We start from the raw sequence: 14468 nt of genomic DNA on the forward strand, positions 1-14468 counted from the left end.
TGGCTAACATCTCCAGCTCGAACTCTGAGTGTGCAGATTCCTGTTCCATCCATGTCTACTCTGTTTTTAAATGTATTCACTGAGTTGCCTCTTATTTTAAAATATTCTGTTTTAGGTTTCCTAGTTCATTTTCAAATCTACTTCTAACATTTTCCAGCTTCTTTTAATTATATGAAACATTGCCCCTTTATTCCTGTGTCTGATATTTTTTTTGCTAATAATATTCCAGGCGTGTTTTTCTCCTTTATAATCTCCATTGATTCTTAACCAGAGTATTTTGTTTTCCTGCATGTGTGTGTATGAGCGAGGTTATTCTGCTTTGTTTCTAGCATTAGCCACACACGTTTCAGGACACGTTACCTGAAATTCTTTGAGGATGATCTTGAAATTGAAACCCTTCAGACAAGAACGGTATGTCTTATTTTCCCTGTGTGATTGCCAGATAAAGCATTTAAGCTAAATTCACTAATGGTTTTCTTTAATCTATAAACATAGAATAAAGGGAATATTTTTTCCTTTTCTATAAGTTCAGAGATTTTAATATGCTTTTTTAAGTAATTAAAAATGCTTAGCAATATTTAATGGTTTGGAGTATCTAATTTTACACTTTGCCATAACTAGAAATGTACTCACATGAGCTTTGAGCCTTTTATATCTTCTATACTTTTAATATATAGTTGGGAAGCTAATACAAAAAGGCTATGCTGAACTCAGATATACTTCTCAAGATACAATATTTCTGATTTACAGGACTCACAGTAAACTCCCATCTATAATCCATTGCTGGGATCTGGTAGAAAGAAATAAGGCTAGATGGTCTCAGACTGCAGAGAGCCATTGCTACTAAAAGGCTACAACAAATCAGAAACTACATTTTCTACTGTTTTAAAGATTCCTCAGTTTCATGGTTACAATTTCAGACTCTTACAGCTAAACTTTAGAAGTTAATGTTGAGGAATAAGGCCTCATAAGAAATACCTGTACACTGCCTATACACACAATACCTACACAAAGTTGTCCAGATCATTTATATTGTTGATTCTTAGATTCTGAGAGGTAATCTAAGAAATAAACTGTCACCCTCACCGTTCTTGAATTTGGTGACTGACCAGTTCCACTAGTTTCTTGCTATTGACGCAGCCCTTTGTTTGCTTTATTTTCTTCATATAATTTGCCTTTCACATGCCTTTCCTATTCTGGACCATACTGCTTTTGTTCTTTCCCTAAATTTATGAATTATCTTTAATGACAGGGACAAAGAATAACTAAACACTGTACTTAAGTAAATCTAAAAGTTATCAAAAACAATCCAGAAGGACACGTCTTGCTCCCTGAAGTAAGAGGTACATATACTAGTCAATCAAAATTTTTCACAGGGATACCTGAATTGGCCTTCCATCAGGTGTCAGCACTTCTTCTGAAAGCTCCATCATCTTCAAGGCCATCAGAGCAATGGGTTTTGCGTGACAGAGGCTTTTTCTGTGCAGCCCTGCTGCAACACAGTAGGCATCACCTATTGTTTCCACCTGCAGCAATTACACAAATCAAAGGCAAAAATATGATAATGAGTCATAAGAGAAATAATTAGTTATCTGCAATTACAAACCTAACTGAAAAACATGTCAGGAAACCACCAATAAATTAAGCAATTAGACAACCGAGTATAATCACAGTAGAGTTTGCAAACAGCTATCATCAAATACTGACATCTCACTCCAGGACCTTTCATTACTATCACAGAGCATCATTGAAATTAGCAAAATCAGAATATGAAGCAATTATCCCCTACAAAAATAGTACTTTGCCTAGATAATTTCCTAATCTGGCCTTGTCCATAGCCACACTCTTCATTCCTTCAAACTTCCATCAGTCCCTCTCTGAAAAGCATTTTCTTTTCAAATGTATCTACCTTCCCAATTGTTCCATACTTTGGGATAAACTCACTGTCAAGTGTCTTCTTTCCTTACATATGCTTAATCATAGTATAAAAGATTTCTTGATTCATACCCAATAGCATTAATGATGTCAACCACTTTATATGTATTATCTCATTTTAGCTTTACAAATATCTTAATGTAATTTATGTTTGAGACATGAGAAATTGAGGTGCATGCATACAACCAGATACACAGCAGAGGCTTCCCAGATCCTTTTGTAATTCTGCTGTCACCATTCATTCAAGTGTTCATTGCTGCAGTTAAATATTTAAAATGCTTTCTCCACGTGAAAGCCCCCAAATTTCAAGAACACTAAATGGGCCATAAAAGTCAGATACCTTTGGAGAAGAGGGCATTTAGACCATGGATTGTTACACAGGTTGTGATGCCCATGACCCCATATCAGAGTGCATGAGTTAGAGAGACTCAGCTGCGTTCACAATTTCTGCTTTCTGCTTACGTATATCCAGAATGCTGGAAAGGGATGGCTCAACTGGCTGGATTCTCATCTCCCATGTGGGAGACTCACTGAGTTCCCTGTCCCCTGTCATTATGGGAGTCACTTGCTTCCACTCATCACTTTCCTCCTTCTTTCGCTCTCAATTTATTTTTTGTAAGTTAGACAACACTTACTTTCAGAAGAAAGTTCTTTAGTTATCCTCTATGGATATGGTGGTAATATCAACATTGCTAAAATTAGTTAGAACAAAGTGATGAAATACTTTGCTTCTTTAGTAAAGCCTTTTATGTCCTTTCACTAATACTTAGTGAAAGAATTAATCTGGGTACAGTTTTCTAATAGAGCACATTATGTTGTCTCCAGTGATGCAAGCATCCCATAGAAGCACCAATTGAAGTCCTGGTTACTCCATTTCCAATCCAGCCCTTTGCTAATGCACATGGGAAAGCAGTGGAAAATGGTGTAAGTCCTGGTTTCCCTTCCACCTATTTGAGAGAACGAGTTAGAGTTCTAGGTTCCTAGCTTACACTTGTCCCAGACCCGGCCATTGCAGCCATCTAGGGAATGAGCCAGTAATGGAGGATCCCTGTGCTCCATCTCTGTCTCTTTCTCTCTGTAACCCTGACTTTCAAATACATAATTTTTTAAATCTTTTAATTAAACCACTTATGTATTCTGTTTCTAAATCTGTGGACTAGTGTTAATTGCAGGCTATAATCAATAAGTATGTACAATCAATGCATATCACTATAATGTGAGCTTTTCAATACTGTTCTCCCATTGTCTAAAATATAACTACTTATTTTCATTTAATTTTAAAGCTAGAGGGACAGTGAAGAATATTTCATTTGCCTATTCATTCCCCAAATGCTCCCAATTGCTGAAGCTGTGCCAGGCCCAATTCAGTTCAGAACTCAATCTGAATCTCTAACATGGGTGGCAAGTTCCCAACTACCTGAGTCATCACCTACTTCCTTCCAACATATGCATCAGCATGAAATTAAAATAACACATGGAGTTGGGACTGGAGCACAGGCACTCCAGAATGGAATGTGGACACAATGAGTGATGTCTTAACTGCCACACTAGATGCCTGCACTCTAGTCAAGATACCTTATTAGTGAAAGTATTAGATTTTCACTATAATACTACAATTTTAAAAGAATAAAGTGCATAAAATTATTTGAACACTAATTGAAGCAAGACTATGAAAGCATTTAAGAAGCTCATAGCACTATGATTGTCAAATTTACCACTTGATTTTCAGGGGGAAAAAAAGAGTAATATCCTTAGACCTTTAATGACATTCAATATTTTTACTTGAAGGTCTGCTTTCTGATGTCAGAATACAGTAATAAAATTGTACAATAAGAGTAAAACACACTAAGGTATCTATCGTTAAAGTTATTTTTCGCAAAAGAATTCTCAATGAGGAAGATACCCAGCAAAAAATAAATTCCTAAAATGGGGCCACTAAAAATTCCATGACCTTTGCTAATGGCATAAGATTATATAAGTTAGTATGTCTATAAAATTTTATCTGGAATGCCATTAGCTATGTGCTTTCATTTCTGATTTTCCGATATCAACTCCCAGGCAGTATATTACTTCCACACCTTAAATTACTTTACAGTTGCCCTGAACGTGCATGTCCCTTTGAATCTCTATCATCATCAACAGCATTTTCAACGTTTTGATAATTATTTACTGAGTCCTACTACATGTATATGTACAGAATATGCACCCTAAGAATATGGCAAGAGTAAGCACATACATGCCTCACTGTCCATTTGGGAGCTTGTAACATAAGAAGATAGATCCCTATGGTGCCAACTGATGTAAGAAAATGAAATACAATGCAGTACATACTATGATGCAAGTGTTCAAAATACACAATAAAATCCACATTTTTGTAGTGTTTATTTTCCTTACTTGTCTTTAGATATCTGGAAACAAGATAGCAAATAGACACACACACACACACAAACCCACCTATTAGGATGTGGATTTCTCATAATTGTTTATAAATACCTAACATACACATTAAAACAATAGATGTTTTCACAGGTGAAGCCGGACTGTACTGTATTAAGGCCTCAAACAATACTTATCATGCTATATGTCCTTGCATGTTACAAAATTTAGGAATGAAGAGACTATTTCTGTGCCACATTCCATGCCTCCAGGAACAAGGCTAATTGAACCTGTACAGCTGGAGATGGTTGCCATGGCAGAAGAGATTCTGACAAATTGCACAGGTGCTCTTGGAGCCTCCTCTCAGATGTGATATAGACGGCTTCTCATGATTCACTAGGCAAGTCTAACAAAGGAGATGGGTAAATGCAAGCTATCTTTCGCCCAAAGAGTCAAAAATATTTGAATAGCACTAATGAGGACATGAATGAAGAAAGGTAGCCATTTTAGAAAGTTTTGAATACCCAGATGTCCATAAAATATAAATAATGTATCAGTGTGATGTTTTCCTTAAGATGTCTGCAAGATATAAATAATGGATCTGTGTGATGCTTTTCTTTCCTTCTAGATATATTCAGCACCTTAACATTAACATCTTGGCAGAAACACATTGGCATATTAGAAGTAACTCTGCATGAAGACTTGATTTTCTCTTTTTGCCTTCACCCAAGGTAGTGCTGTAAAAATCTAGAAGCAATTAAATATGTGGAAATTTAGTGGAATCCTTTCACAACAATTACTTGATTTTGCTTAATGAAAGATATAGGAGCTTAAGGAAAAACAGGAAAAGCAGAAGTATCATATTTGAATTCCAGCCACTCAAAATTCCAATCACTCTTGGGGCTATTTGTTGAGTTAACACAAAGTGGAACATGTGGGCCCAGCGTGGTGGCATAGTAGCTAAAGTCCTTGCCTTGAATGTACCTAGGATTCTATATGGGCACCAGTTCTAATCCCATCTAGTCCACTTCCCATCCAGCTCCCTGCTTGTGGCCTGGGAAAGCAGTCGAGAACGACCCAGGACCTTGGAACCCTGCACTTGCATGGGAGACCCGGAGGTGGTTTCCAGCACCTGGCTTTGAATTGGCACAGCATCGGCCGTTGCAGTCACTTGGGGAGTGAATCATCGGATGAAAGATCTTTCTGTCTCTCCTCCTCTCTGTATACCTGACTTTGCAATAAAAATAAATAAATCTTAAAAAAAAATAAAGTGAAACAAGTAATCATTGTAAAGTGACCATAAGATACTTAATGCAAAAAAGCAAATTTTTTAAGTGTAATGGGCAATCTCTAAGAACGTGCATCTCATTTATTTTCAGTATCTGCAACCTGTTCTTGAATGGAATTGGATAAAAATAAAGATGGCTAAATCAGAGAGATGGGGGTAAAGACAATGCTATACAAAAAACCTTAGATCCTTTTTCTGTACATAGCAACTTCCAGTACTAAAACAGCAGTTGCACAACCTACATACACTGTACTTGCTTTTTACCAAGCCTTAAAGAATTCACCTAGCTTAGCATATCTTGTCTCCATTAAAATCCTATTTTTCCAAAAATAAAGTGGCATAAACTCCTTAATGCTATAAACTTGCCTAATTTTAGATGCTTTAGATTTAATAATTTTAAAGAATGCAACTTAAGCTCTTAATTGAATCTAATTCTCACAACCTTCTTCTCCCTCTCATTTTAGACTAGTAATAAGGAAATATTTGGGAGGGTCTTGGATATTTTGGCAGGGAGAAGTGGAGTATTATTGGCAGAATTAACCAAAAAAGAAAAAAATATATCACCGTATGAAATCGGGCAACTGACTGATTCCATCCCATCGGATTCATGATCGCTGTGATTCTTTCAATTGCACAAGCCCTGGCTTCTATTCCTGGGAGCTCGCTTCCTTGGGACTCTAAGAGCATACTCATACAGCTTTGAGAGTACGCATGAGCGGACAGCCCTCCTTTCTCTCTGGACATAATCAAAAGCAGAAGCAGAAGTCTGCTTTGACAGCTGGTTTGTTTCTTGTTTTTGACACCAGTGTCTTTAAAGAGACACACAGACATATGAAGGGGCAGAAAAGGAAGGGAGAAAAAGATGAGGAATTAGATGTAGACAGCCCGTTATAGATAAACTGAAAGAAGAAAAAAGAAAGCACCTTTTCTCATCCTACCACCTCACAGCACACCTGGCCAACTGGTCTTTTTGAAGTGGGGAATATGGGGCTAGAGAATGTGCCAAGTTCTCCCTTGGCTCACTGCTGTGGCTCTGAACATTGGATCACTGGAAAGGAAGCTATGGTTACCTCTGATCAGAGAACTGGATTAAACAGGCCAAATGACTCACTTAGAATTCAGTACAGATCCTGGGTGACAGCGGGGCAAAGTGAGGTGTTTCCAGTGACTGGCAGGCAGTCTGACCTCATAAGTAGTTGTGCAGGTCTTTAGGGACAATAAACTGAATGATGGGATTGATGGTGATCTGAACAAGATTATCCAAAATTCTGGCCAGGAAAGGTAGAGCAGAGAACAGTGCTCCATAAATACTTACAAATAGAAGGGAAGGAAAAACTGTGGCCTAGGGAGAGCCAGAGGTCCTCCATATTTTGCTTCCACATTTTCCATCTAGTTATATCCCAGTTTTTAGAGGTACTGGATAAAACAGGCTCCTAGCTAAAGATGAAAATCTAGGTCATGGTGGACAAGTAAATGACTTAAGGACATGGCATGTCCACTGGACATATCTGAAGGTAAGCAGCTTGCCACAGTAGCTGAAACCCATCGAGGTTGCAGCTCCTGAAGACACACTGATCCTCTGTAAAGATGAATAAAAATTACATGCATCAAAAAGCAGAGAGAAGTTCCTGGCACAAATAAGAATTCAAGCAAAGCAGATGCAGGCTTGGCATCATTGGCAGTCTTTAGCATCATTGTCTTGGTTTGATAAATGTGATGTCAGCGTGCATAGAAGCCACTTTCTTGGTGCTGACAGCACTGAAAGTCTAGAGGAGCCAAGATGCTGAGAGGCCAGCACATCCACATCACCACTGGCATCAAAACCTGATGGAGGATGTTCTGGTGCAGGTAGGAAGTACATGCAGTAGAACTCAAATGGCAGGACTGTTACTATGGGCTGCCCTGTAGAAAACAAATCTGGCTTTCTTCAATATATTGGGTAGAATAGTAGGAGCTCGACCAGAAATTCCTTTAATTCAAACAGTGTTTGAAATTTAGGAGGTTAGAGTCTGAGGACCAACTGAGAACGTTATTAGTGATGCCTCCGCCTCTGCAGAGAAGGGACAGAGAACGGGGTCCCTGAATTGGAAATGGGGTGAAAATAGGCCCTTATCTGATACTCTTAGTGATCACCTCATATTTTAGGTAAGGATCTGCTCAAATGGGGGGATTTGAACTTTTAGCTGATCAAGTGCCGTCTGGATTTTTTTCACCTCTTAACCATTCTAAATCAGTTATTTTTCATCAGTCCTTAAGCATGCCGTGTGGTGGGGCAAAATGGTACCCAAGAAACTGAGTATATTATTGTGTCTCAATCTCAGTGCTAAATTATTAACCCAACTTGGGCCTCAAGTTGGCTAAGGCCCTTTCAGACGGAGCCTTTATCTGGAGAGCAGTCTCCAAAAACGGACCAGGTTCTTGCCTCCTCCTCCTTTGCCACTACCTTACTCTCCTTAGCTACCTCCTTTACCCTCTCATAGATATGAGATCACTGCATCCTCCTCCTCCACTCATTCATTCTCCAACATTCTTTTCACCCACAATCTCTCCTCCTAGCCTTTCCACACATGTTGCCTTGCAGGGTATGGCACTCCCCAGCAACCATGCCGACTACTGCCTGCAACCCAGTCTTAAATATTGTCCTAAAGCAGATTCCACCAAAATTTACAGGGGAGAATTTTTCCATCCAGTACCAGTGGCTACAGCAGAAAACCGAGGCATTAGAGGCAATGTATCACTGGCAGAGCTGAGCAGCAAGGAAAATGCCACCCAAATTTTAGCAGAAAGGTTTGCCTAGTCACTTTTACTGAAACTTCTGTTTTTCACACAGAACAATATTCAAACACTGAGCAAGAACAACTGAACAAGAAGCAGGCTTTACCTCTCTGGAAACTGTCAATGTGCACATGCATTTAAATCAGAAATGCCATATAATTATCAAAAGTAAACATTATTAATTTTTTTAAATTTTTGCAAATAATTCTAGTTATTCACAATATTATCTTCATTGCAAAATTTTTATCATTTGAAGTTTACATTTTGGGCATCTTTTTGATATATTACAGGGATTAACACTGCAGATGTGAGGAGCAATTCCGACATCCCGTCTTGGACCTGGAGCAGCTTCCTACTTCCCCTCCCCACTGCTCGCAAAATTCGCGCCCTTCCAGTCATCCGCCAAGGAAATGCAACCTCATGTCTCCGGAGATTCCCACTCCCCAATCTCTCAGGGCCCCTCCTGCTAGTCCTCATCCACAGTCCTTCCTGTGGTTTAGATAATCTGAGTCACCAGTCCCTGGGACCCGCCCACAGCCTCTTCTCCCAACCAATTCCATGCCCCTCCCACACTTTGCAGGTTCAAATGTATGTTGTTAATGAGCCTCCTCTAGTGCCTCTCCCTTTCTGCAGCCCTTCCCTTCCCCTTTAATCTGGCTCTCTCCTGTCCTCCTCTATCCTTCCTCTTCCCTCTCCCTGGCAGCTCCCATCCTGCCACCATGGCAGGAGACATGTCCTGACTAGTTTTCTCCCCCTCCACCTCTGCTCCTGTTCCTATCCTGGAATAAAGGACCTACTAAGCACCTTGCTGCATCTTGGATTTTGGCTTGTGGTAAACTTATGAAAAGAGGACTTGGCTATGGAAATTAACTGCATATAACAATATATAAAAACTCTAAGAACTTTAAGTGTGTTTTAAAATCTAATAGCATTGCTTGGCTCCAGCTGTTGGCGGCCGCTTGGGGAGTGAACCACTGGACAGATCTTCCTCTCTGTCTCTCCTCTCTGTATATCTATCTGCCTTTCCAACAAACATAAATAAATCTTAAAAAAAAAAAAACCAACAACAGGGGCTACAGATCTGTTTATCATCAATGTGGAGTCATGGGCACTGAACTACAGAGTGATAAGCAGTTATCAAAGAAACCGTTTATTACCCCCTTTCTATGGGCATTACCACCCAGCATTCAAGGAACTGAAGGACCTCATTCAGCATTCTCACTAGCCAAGGCTGCCACTGCAGAGAGGGAGAGGACTGTACAAAGGCAAGCATTCCTTGCATAGTGCTAGGTGCCATCATCTGGTGCCAAAGCCCACCCCATCCTTTGGACATGGTTGTAGTTATTTTCCTTACTGAATCTTTAAATTCACAAACCTTGTCACTTTTAGAAAGCCTGATGAAGAGAAGGCTGCCCCATCACTGTGAACATAAAACTAAGGTTGTAGGCCTCACAAAGCTGCAACAAGGCAAGGGTTATCTCGGGCTCCGACCTCATCTTTTTCATGTTTTCTTTCCCTATTTTGGTGAGGGGTGGAATTTGTAACTTTCCCAGAATCACAGCTGACTGAAAAATGTCTGTCACTGTCTGTATAATATTATGTGTGTTTGTGAGTGTTTCTTCCATTACTAGATATTTATTTGTATTTCTATTTTTATTTCTATTTTACTAGATAGATATTTCTTCCACAGCTAGATATTTATTTACCTTTATATCCTTGGAGGCTGGCACAGTACCAGAATGCCCAGAGTTTCATTATATGCTTTAAATTGCATTTGCATTCACTTTCTATATTTAGACACCAGTGTTGTCCCCTAAGCAAGTGTCAAGAGCAGCTTCAGAAGGATCACTCATAAAGCACATGTGAAAAATTATATCCCAGCCTCCAGCTAGTGGTGTAAGACCCAGTTATGTGCATCTTCACAACCCCCCAGCAATCTTTCTATAGTTCCCAGAGTCTAAAGACTGATAGTATATCATTAAAATAATATAGTGTTCCCCCAGATGGTGATCATATTTAAGAATGTTCTGAAAGGTTTCACTCCTCTGTGGCACCCAGATGTTCCCAGCTACTGCATCTTTGTCTTTCAAGCTATAGGGAAAATAAACTTTCCATTCAGTTCCAGAACTATCACAACATAAATGTGCATTAAAGCATGCATATGCAAGGAAAACACAAATTTACACAAATATGTACAATGCTGAGAATCACCTGCCACAGTACACGTTCAATGACCCAAAGAAGGCTTGTTGATTTCCTTTAAAAAAAACAGAAAAAGCCCCAGCATGGTAGCCTAGTGGCCATTAAGTCCTCACCTTGCACACCGGGATCCCTTAAGGACCCCGGTTCTAATCCTTGCAGCCCTGCTTCCCATCCAGCTCCCTGCTTGTAGCCTGGGAAAGCAATCAAGGACTGCCCAAGGCCTTGGGACCCTGCACTTCTGGCTTCCGCAGCTCCAGCTGTTGTGGCCACTTGGGGACTGAATCAGTGGACAGAAGATCATCCTTTCTATCTTTTTTCCTTTCTATATCTGGTTTTCCAATAAAAAATAAATCTTAAAAAAAAAAAGAGAAAGCTTGCTGGTTTCAATTAAATACACCTAAGCTAACAGTACAGAAAGAATCAACAATTCTAATGAAAACTATTTGAACTAAGAATTTATGAATACAACTACCAAAAAAAAAAAAAAAAAAAAAAAACCTCAGGTAAGATGGATCTGGCCTTACAGTTGAGACACCTATGTGCCACACTGCCATGCCTGGATTTAATTCCCATCTTTCACCCCTGACTCCGACTCTCCTCCAATGTGAACCATAGGAGGCTCAACTGGGCTCCTGCCTTCCATTTAGGAAACCTGAATTATATTCCATGCTCCTGCTTCCCTTCTCAGATCAGGGCCAATCACTAAAGCATCGTGGACAGGAGCTCTCGGTCTGTGTTTCTTCCTCTTCTAGTTTGTGTTCTTTTCAAACAGACAAAAAAATCCCTTCCTTAAAAAAAAAGGTCTAATTATACTCATTTTGGTTAACATTTTTGACCCAAATACCACTTCTTCAGAGGATGTTTCTATAGCACTGAGTTGATAAGGCACTGGAAAGGAGGTTATACATATAAATAGAACAGTGATTTAACCTGGGAGCTACTCCCAAATGAGGAAAAATGGATTGCAAATGACTGCCTATCCAAGAAAGCTTTTCACATGATAAGTTCTCAATAGATGTATCAACATAAATTTGTGCATAGGAATCTCAACCATGTGGAAGATACTGCTGTCAGGTTCTGTGTTGTTTATAAATAAGTAAAAATGTTAGTAAGGAAAAACATCCAGTCAAAATGTTATTCTTAATACTCAAGTGGGAAATTGAATATTTATTTCTATTGTGCAAAAAGCTTAGTCCGATCTTCCATAATAGGTTTCAACTTCCCACTTTTTTTCCCAAGATTTGTTTCTGTTAATTGAAAAGTCACTTTTACAGAGAGGAGAGACAGAGAAAAAGATCTTCCATCCCCTGATTCACTCCCCAAGTGGCCACAACAGCTGGAGCTGAGCTGATCCAAGGCCAGGTGCTAGGAGCTTCTTCTGAGTCTAACATTTGGGTGCAGGGTCCCAAGACTTTGAGCTGCCCTTTACTGCTCTCCCAAGCCACAGCTGGAAGTTGGATGGGAAGTGGGTCAGCCAGGACATGAAATGGCACCCATTTGGGATCAAGGAAAGGACTTTACCATGCCAGGTCCTCAACTTCCAACTTTTATGTACCAGTTTCACTCTAATTACTCCATATTCCAACGAAGTGAAATAGTCATTTAAAAAAAAACTTTCTGTATCTTTCATTGAAGACATATCCAAAATTATTGCTCAACTGGGAATCCAACCACTTAGTTGTTATAATTAAGAGTTTGTTATCTTCAAGAAAAAAATTTCAGGGATTTTTTTATTCAGAATTTTAAACATGTCCTACAGATTGTTGACTGTCCATTCTATTTTCACATAAGAAATATTGATAAAATTCACTGATGTCACCAAAACTTGGAATGTGACACAGTTAAAAACCAAGTGAAAAAAATTATGATGAATTTTATAATGGGAGCAGGTACTACAGCATAGCAAGTAAAGGCACCATCTCCAACACTGGCATCTCTATTGGCACTGGTTGATGTCCTGACTACTCTCCTCCCAATCCAGATCCTGGCTAATGACTTGAAGAAGCAGTGAGAAACAGTCCATGTGATTGAACCCCTGTCGCAAGCGAGACCAGGGTGAAGATCCTGGCTTCAGGGGCTGACACAGTGGCATAACAAGCTGATCCTCTACTTGCAGCACTGGAATCCCATGGGGGAATTTGTTTGAGCCCCAGCTGCTCCACTTCCCAATCTAGCTCTCTGTTCACAGACCAGAAAAGTAGCAGAGGACGGCTCACTTCCTTGGGCCCCTGCACCTACATGACAGACCTGGAAAGAAGCTCATGGTTCCTGGCTTCGGATAGTCTCAGCTCTGGCCATTATAGCTATTTGGGGAATGAGCCAGAAAATGGAAGATCTTTCTCCATTTCTCTATCTCTTTCTGTAGCTGCATTTCAAATAAAAAGCAAATAAATCTTTAAAAGAAAAAGGTCCTGTCTCCAGTCTGGCCCATTTGTGGCCACTGTGGCCATCAGGGAGTCAATCAGTGGATGAAAAATCTCTGACTCCTTGTAACTGTGACTTTCCAATAATGAAATCTTAAAGAAGTTTATAATGGAAAAAAAAATCTTAATTGCCACACATTCCTAGATATTTATGGCATTATATTTTATTCTTTCAGAGTTAGTATAGTTTCAGAAAGCACACAGTCTCCACTCCTCTCTCTGGGAGTGAAATTTGCCAACTGCTTTCAAATCCATCTCTCATGCCTTACCTTTTCAGAAATTATCCCCAATTCTTCAGTAGGATATATTTGCATGCTTTAGAAAATCAATAAAATTTGGTTTGTACATCTCTTACACTATGGTCATGTATCTTTGGTACTTTTTCTAACATCAGTTTCTCCAGATTACTTCAATCAACTTTTAAAGTAAAGGCAAAGTTTTAGCTCTCCTTTTAAGTCTTACAGAGGCTATCTCCATGTTAGCATGGCAGGCACTTACAGAAGAAATCAGAAAGTCATCAATATCACTCTCATGAGCAAGGACACTATATAATGCATAAATTCAGATGATCACGTGGTTTGCATGAATGATTTCATGGGCCTTTAAACATTTTTAAGAGATTTATTTTATTTGAACTGTAAAGTGATAGAGATGGAGAAAGAGGCAGAGAGAGATGGGGGGAGAAAAGGAGGAAGAGAGAGAGATCAAAGGTTCACTTCCAAAATAGTTACAATACCAAGAGCTTGGCCAAGTTAAAGGAGTCAGAACTCACTTTGATCTCCAACATGAGGAATAGGAACCTAAATACTTTGGCCATCACTTGCTGGTTCCAAGTCACTTTAGGAAGTTACACTGAAGTGGGAAGGAGTTAAGATCTCAACTGCTGTTTTAATAGCATATGCAGGTATCTAAGCAACTATGCTACAATGTCCAAACTGTGTCTCCACTGTTAATTACACGAAATTGACCATCTCCTTCAGGGTTCCATTGATTCAAGCTACTTACACACAATTTACCAACCTGGGAAATGCTACCATCATCTCTCATTTGAGATATGACAATAATATCCTTATGCTTGACTTTTGTTCACTACATAAAATCTATACCCCATTTTTTACTCTTCCATTAAAACTTCTTCATGATTACTATTTTCTCCTAAGGTTAAGAAGACCATACATAATGACTAAACACCCACAGGCTCTAACTCCTACCTAGTTTCATATTTTTCTCTTGTACTATTGTTTGTTCTTTAAGTTTCAGTCATGCTGATGTTTGCTTAGCTATTCCAAAGTCATCATACTCCTTTTTGACTCAGACACTTCATTTATCCTATTTTTACAATCCTTTCTTCCTACCACAGTCTATCTAGTAAACTCCTATTAATCCATCACATCTGAATGAATAGCTTCTCAGGTGCCTTCGTGACTTCCTAGGTAAACTAGATGTTGCTAATACTTTTAAACCTTCAT

General features: G+C 39.2%; 1 protein-coding gene across 1 annotated transcript in view; it reads right to left on the reverse strand.

Annotated features, from left to right (window-relative positions):
* GUCY1A2 (guanylate cyclase 1 soluble subunit alpha 2) overlaps window positions 1-14468 on the reverse strand; it is a 267586-nt gene that overhangs the window by 65805 nt on the left and 187313 nt on the right. The window contains exon 6 of the mRNA XM_040976881.1: window positions 1383-1526. Within this exon, the coding sequence (XP_040832815.1) occupies window positions 1383-1526 (144 nt within the window). The remainder of the gene's footprint in view (window positions 1-1382; window positions 1527-14468) is intronic.

This window comes from Ochotona curzoniae, unplaced genomic scaffold, assembly GCF_017591425.1.
Source record: "Ochotona curzoniae isolate NIBS_2020 unplaced genomic scaffold, NIBS_Ocur_1.0 contig_2723, whole genome shotgun sequence".
Lineage (NCBI taxonomy): Eukaryota > Metazoa > Chordata > Mammalia > Lagomorpha > Ochotonidae > Ochotona > Ochotona curzoniae.